Source organism: Oreochromis aureus, linkage group 3 (genome assembly GCF_013358895.1).
Source record: "Oreochromis aureus strain Israel breed Guangdong linkage group 3, ZZ_aureus, whole genome shotgun sequence".
In the NCBI taxonomy this organism is placed as follows: Eukaryota; Metazoa; Chordata; class Actinopteri; order Cichliformes; family Cichlidae; genus Oreochromis; species Oreochromis aureus.
In genome coordinates this window covers 63,023,794-63,038,687 of record NC_052944.1, presented here as the reverse complement: position 1 = coordinate 63,038,687, position 14,894 = coordinate 63,023,794, and the positions used below count along the sequence as shown (strand labels likewise).

Genomic DNA, 14,894 nt, shown 5'->3' with positions numbered 1-14,894 from the left:
TTGTAATATAACAGTTAAAAACAAAGCAACTTATTTAGGTCTGATTGTCTGCAGAGATAAAAAAAAAAAAAAGAATCTCACTAAAATTTCCCCCAATTATTAAAAAACCTCAAACCAAATTAAATCAGTGGTTGCAGAGAGATTTAAGTTTAAGATGGAGGATATTGATCTCAAAAATAGAAGGTCTGTCTCGACTGACTTATGCAGCAATTTCTCTGCATGTGGACGGCAAAACTTGTCCCCATTGAAATGTTATTCCTCACTACGTTTTCTCTAACTTTGGTGGGCTAAGCTTTATCTTAGGTTGTGATTATAATATAGATAAGCCTCCAGAAAACATCTCGATGTTTCACAAACAAGTTCTATTAACTTGTTCCCTAGTTTATAAACACAACTTTACACCTCATACATATTGAATTTGGAATAATGGGAACATAATGCATAAAAATAAATCATTATTTTTCTCCAGTTGGGTTGAGAAACAAATTGTTTTAGTGAAGAGTTGTTTAATCCTAATGGGCAGCTCCAGAAATCTTAAATACTTAGAAACTTCCAGCCACATCCAAAGAATAAGCCATATTATTTGATGCGATACGGGTATTATAATGCTATTTAAAGGTATTCAACCTTGCATATCACCTGTTTCTCTCCCCAACCCTGTGGATTCACACATAGGAAGAATCTGTCTAACAAACCACAGTAAAGGTAATAAGAATATTTGTGCTTTGTTCCACAGAGAATATCTAACTGTTCCACATGTGATGTCTTATTGGAATTCCTTTGTCAGTGACATTAACTGGAAACGAGTATGGACAATTCCTAACAAGTATCTGGTAACGAATAAAGTGAAAGAAGTTTCATTTAAAATACTTCATAAATTTGATCCTGCTAATCATTATATGACAAAATTCAAAAGGGACACAAATGTGAACTGTGGATTTTGTGGAAGCCATCCTGAGACTGTGCAGCACCTCTTCTGGATCTGTTCATACGCTAGAACATTTTGGAAAGACTTCAGTAGATTCATTACTGGACAGCTCTATGAGGACTTTGCTTTGAAATGGGAAAATGTTGTATTTTGGTTTTTTCAAAGGCAAAAAAAGAAGAAGATGTTTACTTTATTATAAACTTGTTAGTTATCTTAACTTAATTTTATTTTCACAAATGCAAATACAGTAGCCAAAAGCCTAATTTTAAACACTACTATAATGATACTTTATCTTACATAAAATTGATTCGTTAATAAAAAGGATATGAAAACTATTACTTTTTGTACTAATTACAAATTATTTGAATGTATGCAACTTTTTATATTACACCCCCTGGCATGTTAATTTTGTTCAAACTTGTATACATTTTCTGTATACTGTTCCTCAATAAAGCTAAACAAAAAAAGGCAAAGCGACGAGGTGACGTAAAATTCGTGCATGCGCGGTACGGATCGAGGGGGTGACACCGCCTACACCACTGAATTTTTCCCTAACGTCGGGAGCGCGCACCGGGCAGAAAAAACAAATCCACTTGACTCCGCCTCCAGTCTAACAAACTCGACGTGGACGTAGCGACGTTTTTTTCTCCTCTAACTTTATTTCAGGCGGAACAATAACAACAAATGTTGTACATGGAGGAGACAATGTACAATTGTACTGCAAAATTATAATAATAATAATAATAATAATGTATACTTTATTGATACAAAATAATACAGTATAAGTCTGTGAAGGTTCTCAGTCATCCAGGTCATCGTAGTCAAAGGAGTTTGCAAAGAAAAGCGTCTGGACTTCTTTAAGTTGCTTGAAGACTTAAAGAGGAATGCCCAGACCTCTACATTGGAGAGACCAAACAGCCACTTCACAAGCGTATGGCACAACATAGAAGAGCCACCTCCACAGGACAAGACTCAGCAGTCCATCTGCATCTTAAGGATAAAGGTCACTCTTTCGAGGATGCCAATGTTCACATATTGGACAGAGAGGACAGATGGTTTGAAAGAGGAGTGAAAGAGGCCATCTATGTCCACTGTGAGCGACCATCTTTGAACAGAGGCGGTGGTTTACGACACCAACTGTCTGCCATCTATAATCCAGTTTTGAGTTCCCTCCCCAGACGCCTTAACGCCCACTCACATCCTGGGCCATCTGACCTCAGGAATTCACATGACAAGGTGGGGCCAGGTTTCACAATGGGCTCACCCGAAACCCTGGCTGATTAGGTCCCACACCCGCTTTCACACCTTGGCGCATGTGATTAGAGGATCACCAGGGGGTCCTTTGTCCCTCCTTGGGGGGATACTCCCACTGGGTTTAAATCTGGGACTCTCGGCCATTTGACCTTAGAACTGAAGAAGCTTCTCGGATGAGAGGTGAAACGTCTTCAAGCAACTTAAAGAAGTCCAGACGCTTTTCTTTGCAAACTCCTTTGAATACAGTATAAGAGTATGTAAAATTAACCAAATAAAATAGAAAGCACGATTAAAAGGGAGAAAACAAAAACAGAAAAAATTAGCTTAAAAAATGAGAGATGCAGTGACATTAAATAATAAAACAAGGACATTAAACATATTACAAATATTGATGGTTTTTAAAGCTTTTTTGTTGTGAGAGGAAAAAATTGTATTCACATAGACTTCTGTTTCTTTCCTGAAAGTGAAAAAGTGTGGTTTCTTGAGAACTTACATTTATGGATGTGTTATTTGGTGAGGAGTAAAATCAGATTAATAATAGTGACGTTATGCTTCACTGAAAAGTGAAAGATGAGTGTCGTTATACCATTACCATTCAGTTTGTGGGTTACAACAGAAAATGATCTATTTATTGCTCTCACTTGTTATCAGACAGGACATAGTTGGTCCCCCTGCAGGGAAACAATAACCTTGGCCTGACACCTGAAATGTATTGAAGCTTCGGAACAATCTGAAGCGCATCACCACGGTGACACCTGCTGGCCAATTTGGCCACATCGTAATAATGCTGTTCTGTAAAACAGTGACTCCCTGCACAACTCCAAACGAGGCTACTTATTATAACACACTGTCAATATGTGTGATCACCACATTGTTGATCTGCACACGTGTTTATCCTCCACACGTCTCCACACGTTTTGGAGAAATCCTCAAATAAGCAAAGAAAGAAAAATGAAGACAGCATTAAAGTTAAAGACAGCAATCTCTGACTATAATAATTCTCCCTCCATGAACATTTGTGTTATCCACAATAAATCAATTTATAAAGTAAAACACAGAAAGACAGTTGTGTTAACTGTAAAAACCACACAGTTTTCTAGATGTTATTGGGCCCAGTCTGCTTTGTTTTTTGCTCACAGTCCTCAAAGTTTGGAAGTATTTGGTTGATTTTTAAGTTATATATATATATATATATATATGTACACAGTGGCTTGCAAAATTATTCGGCCCCCTTGAACTTTTCCACATTTTGTCACATTACAGCCACAAACATGAATCAATCTTATTGGAATTCCACGTGAAAGACCAATACAAAGTGGTGTACATGTGAGAAGTGGAACGAAAATCATACATGATTCCAAACATTTTTTACAAATAAATAACTGCAAAGTGGGGTGTGTGTAATTATTCAGCCCCCTGAGTCAATACTTTGTAGAACCACCTTTTGCTGCAATTACAGCTGCCAGTCTTTTAGGGTATGTCTCTACCAGCTTTGCACATCTAGAGACTGAAATCCTTGCCCATTCTTCTTTGCAAAACAGCTCCAGCTCAGTCAGATTAGATGGACAGCGTTTGTGAGCAGCAGTTTTCAGATCTTGCCTTGATTATTTTTAACAGTTGTAAAAGTAAAAGTACAGACATTCTGTACTTTTGCCAGCTTTGGTTAAAAGTGTGAGGAGGTCTTCGTTCCAACAGTTTTTAGGTGGAGAATTATTACCAGCAATGCTCCAGTTTGACCTCACTGTGGCAGTACTGTCTCACCCTGATAATGTCTACACTGAGACTACAGGACATAACGGTGATTTCAGTGGGCTGGTGCCTCCTTGTTTGTCACTTATTGTGTTTGTTGGTGTTTTGTTTCTTTCACTAACTGCAAAAACTCAAGTGTTACATGGATCAGTACTTACGTTGCCATTTTCTAATTTAACACTTTCTTACTACAAGCCTTATTCACATGTGACTTTCTCTAAGTGCCTTTAAGGTGACATACACACCCTCACACTCAGATGAATGCATGCTTGGCCTTTCAGACTACAGGAGCTAAGACAAACCACCAACCTGTCCACTAGAAGACGACCTGCTCTATCTCCTGAGCCACAGCTGCTCAAAACAGCACAACTTTCAACTCTATATCATCACAAAGTCCTTCAAAAACATAATTTGTTCTCATTTCTTTAGTTCAATCTATGGAAAATGACAAAGGTAACATAGTTACCAGCAACACAAGATGTCACTGTGATATGGATTTATCTGACTTGATGTATGTGGTGTAAAAAAGTGAGGACAGGAGAAAAATGAGATATTAACTGCTCAGTAAGATCTGCTGTATAAATGATTTGGTTATTTCATATTGTTGAACATCTGGAAACACAAACTGAGTTATAATCTTTGTGTGTTATGAAAAGGTGAAACCAGTCAGCAGGTTTCTACAGTTTAGTGCAGAACTGTGGTGAAGTTCACAGTGATGCATTATGTTAGGTTGTATTTTTAAACCACTGTGAAATGTAGCTGCTGCCAGTTTATATTAACTGTATGATGCTGTTTAGTTTCACTCCTCAGAGGCTAATTTTACACCAACTAGTTGTGAAAAATCAGCAATGACATCATCTGTAAACATCTGTGTGTATGATGGTGAATTCAGTTGTGTAAAATCCAGAAAAGTGTAAGTAGGAAACCTCAGAGCCAGAGTGTTTCATCTCAGTGCCCTGATCACCTGTGGTGGCTGGCAGAAGCTCCAGCTGTGCCAAAGGTAAGATACACTCTGAGTAACATGAACAATATCTTGTGATCAACAGTGTGACTAAAATCTAAAGTGAAAGCTGATTGGCTCTGCTTGGCCTGTGTGGATACGTCTCTATCAGACAGCAGAGCAAACAAAAAGGACGACTTCTTAAAGAAGTTTATGATCTGAAGCTGTCCTGTAGTCTTTTACATCTCCACCACAATCTGAATCAGGAAGCTCACAGAGGTCACACAGCTCCAACAGTCACATTCCAATTTTTATTACAATATTTCCTTAATTTAGAATTTTTCTTGAAATCATGAAACAAAAAGTACAGAGATAAAGTAAAGCTGAGTTTCACGAGTTAGTTTTGTGCAGAGTTAATAATAATAATAATAATACATTTTATTTGAAAATGCCTTTCAGAACACTTAAGGACACTGTACAAGGTAGAATAATAAAAGCAACATAAAAGCATAAGACATAAAACAAATTTAAAATAGCAGAGTGGAGAGGTTATGTGGGATAAGCTATTTAGTTAGTTAGTCTTATGTATATGTAGCATCAAACCATCTTGAATATTAAGCCACTTTGTGTCAAAGCCACTATGACACTTACCAACAATATTTGTGACATGTTAGATGAGGGCGCTTTGCACTCATCTGCTGGCAGTTTCCTCTGCAGGCTGTCACTCAGTTCCCTGATCATATGTGATTGTACCTGAAGAACTGAGACTCGTGACTCGTTCTCTGTGGGGTTTGTCTTTTACTGCATATCTGGCAACTGAAATCAAAAGAAATATTTAACACTGAAATGCAGAACAATAGGAGACATTATTGTTCTAAACAAAAAAGCACGAGTCACACGTCACAGACAAAACCCACACTGGAAGTATTCACAAACTTGTTTGTTTTGCATCGATCGTGATAAGTCCTGACTTTAAAGATAATATACTGATCTGCGTTAGAGATAAGTAAGTAAGCTAAGCAGTTTGTATTTGTTGCAGTTCAGTTGTTTATGGTTTATTCTGTCTGTCAGATTAAGTGGTTCCTAAAATAACTGTGGCAGGAGCATGTGCACACCCAGTTTGTCCTTGTTAGATTTGTGGGGAGTGATGAGCTCAGAGTGTTGGCACCAAACTCACATTAGACATTTCTGGACCTTAATTTAACCCCTGAGATTACACAGTAACAGAATCTTAATCACACGTTCATTTCTTAACGAGAGATGAAAAAAAAAAAACTAATGAAAAAAAGTTTGTCTGCAGACAGAAAAAAAACCCAAATTGCAACAAGCTTTTTTTCAGACTGGACTTTGTTCAGGACGAATTTGACGTTTTCAGTTTTCCAATGATCACAAAAGCAGCCACAACAACACAAATCACACCAAAGACTGAGAGACCAGCTACCAGACCAGGACATCCTCTAGAGACTCCATCCTCCTTCCCTCCATCCTCCTTCCCTCCATCCTCTGTGTGTCCTCCTGTCTGACCTGCAGGTGAGAAACAGGTGTGAGGTGTCAGCTGTCAGGTAGGTGATGAGTGAAGAACAGAACAGAATCCATTTCCTCTTCAAACTGCTGTCAGACATTATCTACTGCACTCTGATCACATCACTCAGACCAGCTGCTTTCTACAAAGTCTCATCAACAACATCTTTAGAAACAAACATCAACAACCAGGAAGCAGCTTCACCTCTGATCACACACACACTCAACTCTACTCACTCACCTGGAGGAACAACATGAAGATAGGTGCTGTTGATGAGCTTCATACTCTCTGTCTCTCTCTGGACACGACAATTGTACGTTCCAGTGTCATTAGTCGTCACATTCTTCAGAATCAGAGACACGTCTCCATCCTTCATCTGTCTGTCCTGCAGATCCACCCGGTTCTTAAAAGATGGATGCTGGTTTTCTGGATCGGGCATCTTATTCCGATACACAAAAACAAGTTTATCTTCCTTGAGATCAGCTCTACTCCACTGTACATGAGGATCCTTGTTGTCTGGAGCTCGACATGTCAGAGTGACGTCTTGTCCAGACTTAGCTGTGATGTTTTTCTGGTCTGAAAGAGGAAACAAAACAGAGCAGAGAGGTTAAAGGGATCCAAGTATAACTGTTCACTTCTAAAGCAGCCAATCAGAAGGCACTGGAGTTATGCACACTGGTCAAATCATCACACAAGCATTAAATGTTATTTATTATCATAGTTTTACATCTAGTTCCTATTCTTAATGCGTCCGTTAATAAACTGAACAACAAAGCAGGGCTCGCAAAATGTCAAAATCTCTGGTAGCCCTTCGGGCAGGCACTCTTCAGTTTTTGGTAGCCCAAAATAAATTTAAGTAGCCCGAATAAAAAAGAGAGCAATTTTTTGATTGATGTTTTGTTTCCTGTTTTGTTTCCTTTACAATATTATACATTAAAGTATAATATTGTAAAGGAAACAAAACATTATTCAAAAAATTGTTGAAACACAAATTACAACATTGTATAAAAATTACAAACATCAACTCAAATACTTGGGTTCTAATTGAACAGAAATTTCTATGAACTTGTAAGAACTGTGTAGAACATGAATCAGTCTGTGTCAGATCCTGAATTTAAAATTTCCACTAAAGTCAAGGGTAAGAGGTAAGTGGAACCAAGATCTAGGCCATTTGCTTTTTGAAGTTTGCAAAGACTGCTAAATTGTGCCAGTGGTAGTTCACTCTTTGCAACATAGTACGCTGTTCTAAACAGATTTTTCAGGTTTATTTTTAGTATGTTCTTTGCAATTGGTGTTTGTTCAGGGAAAGATATTGCAGACTGAGCAATAATGCATTTCTTGCATTTCTCATGGGTTCTAATGGGGGTCTTTCTTAAAATTACTGGTCCCAGTAACAAAGGCGCTTGTCGACTCAGAAATCGAGGGAAAACACCAAAGTAATTGCTTAAAGGAGCTTCTTTGACATCTTTAAGAGTTCTAAACAAATGTCTGTCCTCCTCCAGAAAATCTTATGTACGCAAACACGCATTGCAACTTCTTATCATGTGCGCGTTTTTTGATTTGACAGTGTAGAATTACAGGGATTATTTCACATAACCATCATCTTTATTATTGCATTAATTATCATTTCATCCAAGCATTTATTGAAGTTGCTGGCATTATGTTATCATTTGTATTACAGGGGTTATCATAATCACATATTAACATGTTTATTACAGGTGCAGTTATAACCACTTTAAATCGTTGAGTTAAATCTATAATCTTAAAAGCTTATATGCTGAGTATATTGTTACAGTAAAATAGTAGCTGAGCAAAGGCCTGAATGTATTCCAACACGTTCTCACTCCCTAAGCGTAACATTTTACGCTAGGTGACAAATCGTCAACATATTACGTTTTCGGGCACCCAACGCGTTCCTTCCTGACGACATCGGAAAACTGCGGACACATGAGAACCGTTTGGACTCAATCTACACATCTTCGCTTTTTCCTTCAAATCGCTTGGGAAAACACTATTTCACCTCATTAAAGTGCTGGTTAAGGTTAGGAATAAGGTTATGGTTAGGTTTAGGGATAAGGTTAGGTTTAGGCGTAGGGATACGGTTATGGTTAAGGTTAGGGATAAGGTTATGGTTAGGCATAAGGTTATGGTTAAGGTTAGGCATAAGGTTATGGTTAGGCTTAGGGATAAGGTTAGGTTTAGGGCTGCAATACAGGGCTGGAACTCGCCGCGTACCATAACAACGTGGAAGGTCACCTTTCGCGTTCCTCAGGAACGCTGCGGGACGTGACAAAACGTCGGGATGTTACGCCTCAGGAGTGAGAACGGGCTCTGTATTCAGCTTCTTGTTGCATTTGAGTTTGCCTAGCAACAGGTGACAGAAGGAGGACAAGTCCATGGGGACCTCAAAGGCCTGAGATCATATTTGGAAGAGGATGCCAGAAAGGGGAACTCCTGTCTCTGCATTTATCTCTTAAAATTGATCATTATCTGTAGAAGAGGCAAATAATGTTCTTAAGATGCAAATTATGTGCTTGTAAACGCAAGAGGGGGCGTTATAATACCCTGACAATATAAAAACAATCTGAAGTGATGGTTTCCAGTGTACGTCTCCTCACGCTGCGTGTATTCATTAAAATCAATTGTTTGATCGACCTCTTCTGGACCATCATTGTTTTACTCTCGTCCTCAATTTCGGACCCTTAACAACAGCGAATGCGCACCTGCGGACCACTTATGTGCACCCCTGGTTATTTAGCTTGTCATATTGCAGCCACAGAAATTCTTTTGTCCATGAAACCATAAAGCTGCACTTTCTTTTTGCCTCATAGTCTGATTTGTCATAACTTTTCTGTTTTGTGGTCGGCTTTTCTTTGGCTGTCACTTCTTCACCCTGACCTGTCTTATTTGGCTCAGCTGAACTAAAATATATATCCTGCTGCTTTTACACACGCACTCACATAACGCTCAGCGATTCTCTGCGTGATCAACCTCTCACATGTTTAAGCTTGCTGTGGGAGATTTCACTTGTCATGTTTGCATAGTAAGCTAACGATTGATAAGACGATGTCAGAGGAATTGGTGTGCAAATTATCGTCACTCACCAAACAGTACTGTCGCTCTCTATACACAGTTCGCGCGATTGCAAAATGAAAGCAAAAAGCAAGCGCAAATTCAAACGTGATTTCAATATGTCACATATTGACAGTGGCTCACCGATGCCAATGACATAATTACCCAGCTACATTTCCAAAAGAATGCAAAAGCATTGACCTATATTTCTCCTTCCTATGATAGCCCAACGGGCAGGGCTGAGATAGATTTTGGTAGCCCGACTGGAAAAATCGCTAGCCCTGGGGCGTCCGGCTAGCGATTTTGCGAGCCCTGCAGAGGCTAGTCTAGCTCGACAGTGTTTTCCAATCATGGCAGATAGTAAATCAGTGATGTTTGCATAAAACAGTTCAATTAAAAAATAACAAATACTTTTTTCAATATAACTTTATACGACTTCTTAACCTCTTAAGCCCCGAGGGGGTTTCTGAGCTTCCTGCTCGAAAATGTATATAATACCCAAATTAAATTGATTATTTCTCTGCAATTACAAACTCTGTCCTTACAATCTTGGTATCAAAATAAAGCTAACACTTGGGAAATTTAAACAGAGGTGTAAATATTAAAGCAGATATTACTGTGTCAAAGTTACTGAGACTGGAACACAGAAAAAGTAAGTAGATTTTATTCTCGCCTAATTTTTTTTTGTAATTTTTAGCATATAACCCTTTTAAAAATATGCCTCAGCTCACATTTGATTCCAGAATTTCAGTAACCAACATATAAACATCATCTGTGCAAATATTTATGTTTCTAAAGTAAAACAGTGAAAAACTACAGCCTTGTCAATACATGAATATCCAGACGTTGTACAAAAATGTCCAATTTTGGCACACAATTGGACACCATGCCAGTTTATTTTTTTAGGTATTAAAGAGCAGAAATTAATAATTTTTATTAACAGGCCTAAAAATGCTTTTTTTTTAAAATATATTTTGGAAGAATTAACCACACATTTACATGGTAATGGCAGTTTTCTGCAGTGCGCATAGAGCGTTTGATTGGCCTCTGGCCCTTTAAACTCCGTGGGGCTGTAACTTTGGTTTCTTTTGGTCAATTTGCGTGATTGACACCTCTTTTTAATCGTTTTAGCCAATAGATTCAAAGTAACGATGCCGCGTTCACGTCACTTCAACCAATCAGACGTTGTAATGCCAAAACCCACGTGGGCCCAAATTTATTGCATGTGGCGTCTGTTCAGTCACGTGTCTGTAGGTGGGTCTAAAATGGAGGTTGTTGACGGAAAACAGCTCTGATGTGGCTAGGTAGGCATGGCAACTACTGGCAATCACGTGGCTACCGGCTACCGGCGAAAATAACGGAGGAAATCTGGACGGTAAGCCAATTTCTGTCTTAGCGCATTTACGCCGCTGTGTGTTTTTGTGGTCTTCTTTTGCGGCTCATTCAGTGAATTTTGGTCTGATCGTGGTGAAACTTGGTGTGTGGAGTCAGTGAAAGCTCTGGTAGCTAACCAGCCTATTTTTAACCGGTTACATGAAGTCTGAAGAATTTCTAGTTCGGTTTTGTTTGTTTAGCGGACTTCTGCGCATTTACGTAACTGCTCGTTTAATCGCGGCTTGTTTTCGGTGTGTTTGGTGGTTGTAGAAATGGTTTATATGAAATTTTAGCTGAGATTCTGAGGTTTCTGTGGATACCACACATGTCTGGACTTATGTTTCTCAACCCGCGTTATATCCGATTAAAAGTGATCTCCTCCTTTTTGCCCCCGGTACCGGGGGCATGGGGCTTAGGCACAGAGACAAATGAATGTAATACACTCCATTTCCACAACAATGGTGACATCAGTAAGTTTTAGTATAACTCATGAAGTTCTCAGACGACACCGCCATTGTGGGTCGGGTGTTTGAGGCAAGCAAACTGGAGTAGGGGGGTCATCAATGACTTCATCAGCTGGTGTGAACAGAACCATATTCGCATCAATGCCAGCAAGACGAAGGAGATGGTGATAGACTTCAGCAAGAAGCCACGCCCTATTACACCAGTGAACATCCAGGGTTTGGACACTGAAACTGTGGAGGAGTACACGAGAACCTGGGGCGCACTGACAGCCTCTGTCAGCTGTGGCTACAATGTAGCTTACCATCACCAGTGTGTGAATGTGTGGATGACTGTAGTGTAAAGCACTTTGGGGTCCTTAGGGACTAAGTAAAGCGCTATACAAATACAGGCCATTTACCATTTACAAATACAGTACCTGGGTGTTCACCTCAATAACAAACTGGACTGGTCCACAAACCCAAATACACTCTACAAAAAGGGTCTAAGTCGTCTCCACCTGCTATGGAGGCTGAGATCCTTTGGGGTGAACAGGACACTCCTAAGGACGTTTTACGACACTGCGGTGGTGTCTGCTATCTTTTATGCTCTGGCCTGCTGGAGTGGTGGAATGGCAGAGAGGGACTGGGGGAAACTCAACAAACTGGTCAGGAGGGCTGGACTGTCCGCTGAAGTCCATCGAGCAGGTTGGAAGGAGAGGATGTTGTCTAAGCTATCATCCATCATGGACAACACCCCCCACTCACCTCATGAGACTGTACGAGCTCTGAGCAGCTTGATCAGCACCAGACATTTACACCCACAGTGTAGGAAGCAGGTCATTCTTACCAGCAGCTCTCAGACTCTATAACACAGTTTAACATGGTTATCTTACTCATCACCTGTTTAATTGACAGATCACATGTTTTTAATTGCTTGTTAACAGCTTGTTTGTACACTGTATATTTCACCAGGAGCATTCATACACCACCCACACTTGTGTACATATCTACCTACATTTTTATCTGTGTATATGAATTTCAGTTGCTTATGTATATGGGACTGCTCTACGAATATAAATGTCTCATTTGTGGGACAATAAAGGTTTATTCTATTCTATGTCCAGCAGGGGGCGATGTGTTGCTTTCTTGTTTTCTATATATTTTTACTGCATATAATGACTGACTCACTTTTCCTATCCTGTGCTAAACTGCGCAATAAAGGAATAATTGAAGCTCCTTAAGATTAGGAGAACAGAACAGCCACAGACATAGTTTCTGTTCTCTCCACAGGAAGCATCATAACTATTTGATTCGTAATCATTTTTATTCTCTGATCAGCAAATGAATGAATGAATAAACATCAGTAACCTCCTGGCTGGTTATGTAGGTAAAGTATGTCAAGTGAAAACTATTAAAAGCAGCAGAAAACACCTGAAAAAACATGTCACCAAGTAAGAACTCGCTCAGCATAACCGAAAGCATTATTAACACATCTCACCTGTGGAAGTAAACTCCAGGAGGAAGGCAGAGGACAGAATCCACAGGTGTGACGCAGTTATCAAAACAGCCATTCCAGGGCACAGATTTGCCGATCGCACCATTGTTTTATCTGTTTTCTATAAATGATGTTTAAAATTAGGTTTTAATCGGCGAATCTACTGATAAATTCAGATTTTTATATAAACTTGTATCTAGAGCTAATGTTTGAATGAATGAAGGAAGGAAAGTGCGTGTTCCTCTTTTGTCACACATCTGTCGGAAATTTGGGGATGCTTGATACTTCTAGAAGGCGTGTACAATCATGAAGGAAAGGAGGTGGGTGCTCTTTGGAATGTGGGAAGTAAGAGGAGAGGAGAGGAGAGGAGAGGAGAGGAGAGGCGACTTCTTAGTCAGCTATGCTCTTCATGAGTTTGGAGTGTAAATAAACTGGCAGTCCTAACCCTGTGTTATCTGATGGTGATAATTATTCTCTTCAAAATAATCCAACATGTGACAGTTTTTTATTTTAAAATATAGAAATAAAAGAAAAAAACAGCCTAAAACAACCAATGATATCATTATCATTTGCTGCACACAGTTGCACTTGCCAACATCAGGGAAAATTTTTCCTGTGAGTCACACCGCTGAACGACTGTTCACTGAGTGATTATATTACATTATATCCGCTAAAAAAGAAGTTAATGTCATAAAAGTCTTAGGAGAACAGACTGAGCTTTAAGAGTCAAACAGCTTTAATCTTTGTTCTAAGTTCTAGTTAAAGAAGGTTTATCAGACGTTAGCACAGAGCTGACAGGAAGCCTTTCACTGAGTTTAAGTAAACACACATCAGATTGTTCTCACTGATTGCACTGATGATGACATGATAACCTGAAGCAAAGCTCAGAGGGTTTGCTGTGTGTTCTTTGGTGCTGATTCAGCAGGATTCCTATAAGAAGATGCAAAAATAAATCACTGTTAATCCATTAAATCCAGTTTTTTATTCCTTTTGTTGTGTAAAGCAGTGGGTTAATGCATCATATTCACAGGGAGATTAAAGTCAAACAAAGAATTAAACCTGGAACAAATAAGGTAACAGTTCTGCACCGGGCAAAAACCCCATAACAGTCGGGCAGTGGTTGATGTATCATTCACTGAAAATAGTCAGTTAAGTGGTGAGTGAAGAACAGAAAGGAATCCCAAACTCTATACAGGGAGTGCAGAATTATTAGGCAAATGAGTATTTTGTCCACATCATCCTCTTCATGCATGTTGTCTTACTCCAAGCTGTATAGGCTCGAAAGCCTACTACCAATTAAGCATATTAGGTGATGTGCATCTCTGTAATGAGAAGGGGTGTGGTCTAATGACATCAACACCCTATATCAGGTGTGCATAATTATTAGGCAACTTCCTTTCCTTTGGCAAAATGGGTCAAAAGAAGGACTTGACAGGCTCAGAAAAGTCAAAAATAGTGAGATATCTTGCAGAGGGATGCAGCAGTCTTAAAATTGCAAAGCTTCTGAAGCGTGATCATCGGACAATCAAGCGTTTCATTCAAAATAGTCAACAGGGTCGCAAGAAGCGTGTGGAAAAACCAAGGCGCAAAATAACTGCCCATGAACTGAGAAAAGTCAAGCGTGCAGCTGCCAAGATGCCACTTGCCACCAGTTTGGCCATATTTCAGAGCTGCAACATCACTGGAGTGCCCAAAAGCACAAGGTGTGCAATACTCAGAGACATGGCCAAGGTAAGAAAGGCTGAAAGACGACCACCACTGAACAAGACACACAAGCTGAAACGTCAAGACTGGGCCAAGAAATATCTCAAGACTGATTTTTCTAAGGTTTTATGGACTGATGAAATGAGAGTGAGTCTTGATGGGCCAGATGGATGGGCCCGTGGCTGGATTGGTAAAGGGCAGAGAGCTCCAGTCCGACTCAGACGCCAGCAAGGTGGAGGTGGAGTACTGGTTTGGGCTGGTATCATCAAAGATGAGCTTGTGGGGCCTTTTCGGGTTGAGGATGGAGTCAAGCTCAACTCCCAGTCCTACTGCCAGTTTCTGGAAGACACCTTCTTCAAGCAGTGGTACAGGAAGAAGTCTGCATCCTTCAAGAAAAACATGATTTTCATGCA

General features: G+C 39.6%; 1 protein-coding gene across 4 annotated transcripts; it reads right to left on the bottom strand.

The window, feature by feature from the left end:
• Positions 1–2,426: 2,426 nt before the first annotated feature.
• LOC120437387 (coxsackievirus and adenovirus receptor homolog) lies at positions 2,427–13,023 on the bottom strand. 4 transcript variants are annotated; one of them, XR_005611080.1, is made up of 5 exons: positions 12,781–13,023; positions 6,634–6,969; positions 6,291–6,395; positions 5,523–5,687; positions 2,427–3,110 (listed from the first exon to the last, which is right to left on the bottom strand). XR_005611080.1 is itself a non-coding variant. In XM_039607920.1 (4 exons), the coding sequence occupies exons 1-4, from the start codon at positions 12,881–12,883 to the stop codon at positions 5,593–5,595; spliced, it is 639 nt and encodes a 212-aa protein (XP_039463854.1). In that variant the 5' UTR covers positions 12,884–13,023; the 3' UTR covers positions 3,730–5,592. The 4 variants fall into 4 exon arrangements, 3 of the variants coding, with proteins under 3 accessions (XP_039463854.1, XP_039463856.1, XP_039463855.1); XM_039607920.1 differs by lacking the exon at positions 2,427–3,110 and having other exon boundaries at positions 3,730–5,687; XM_039607922.1 differs by lacking the exon at positions 2,427–3,110 and having other exon boundaries at positions 3,730–5,687; positions 6,313–6,395.
• Positions 13,024–14,894: the final 1,871 nt, after the last annotated feature.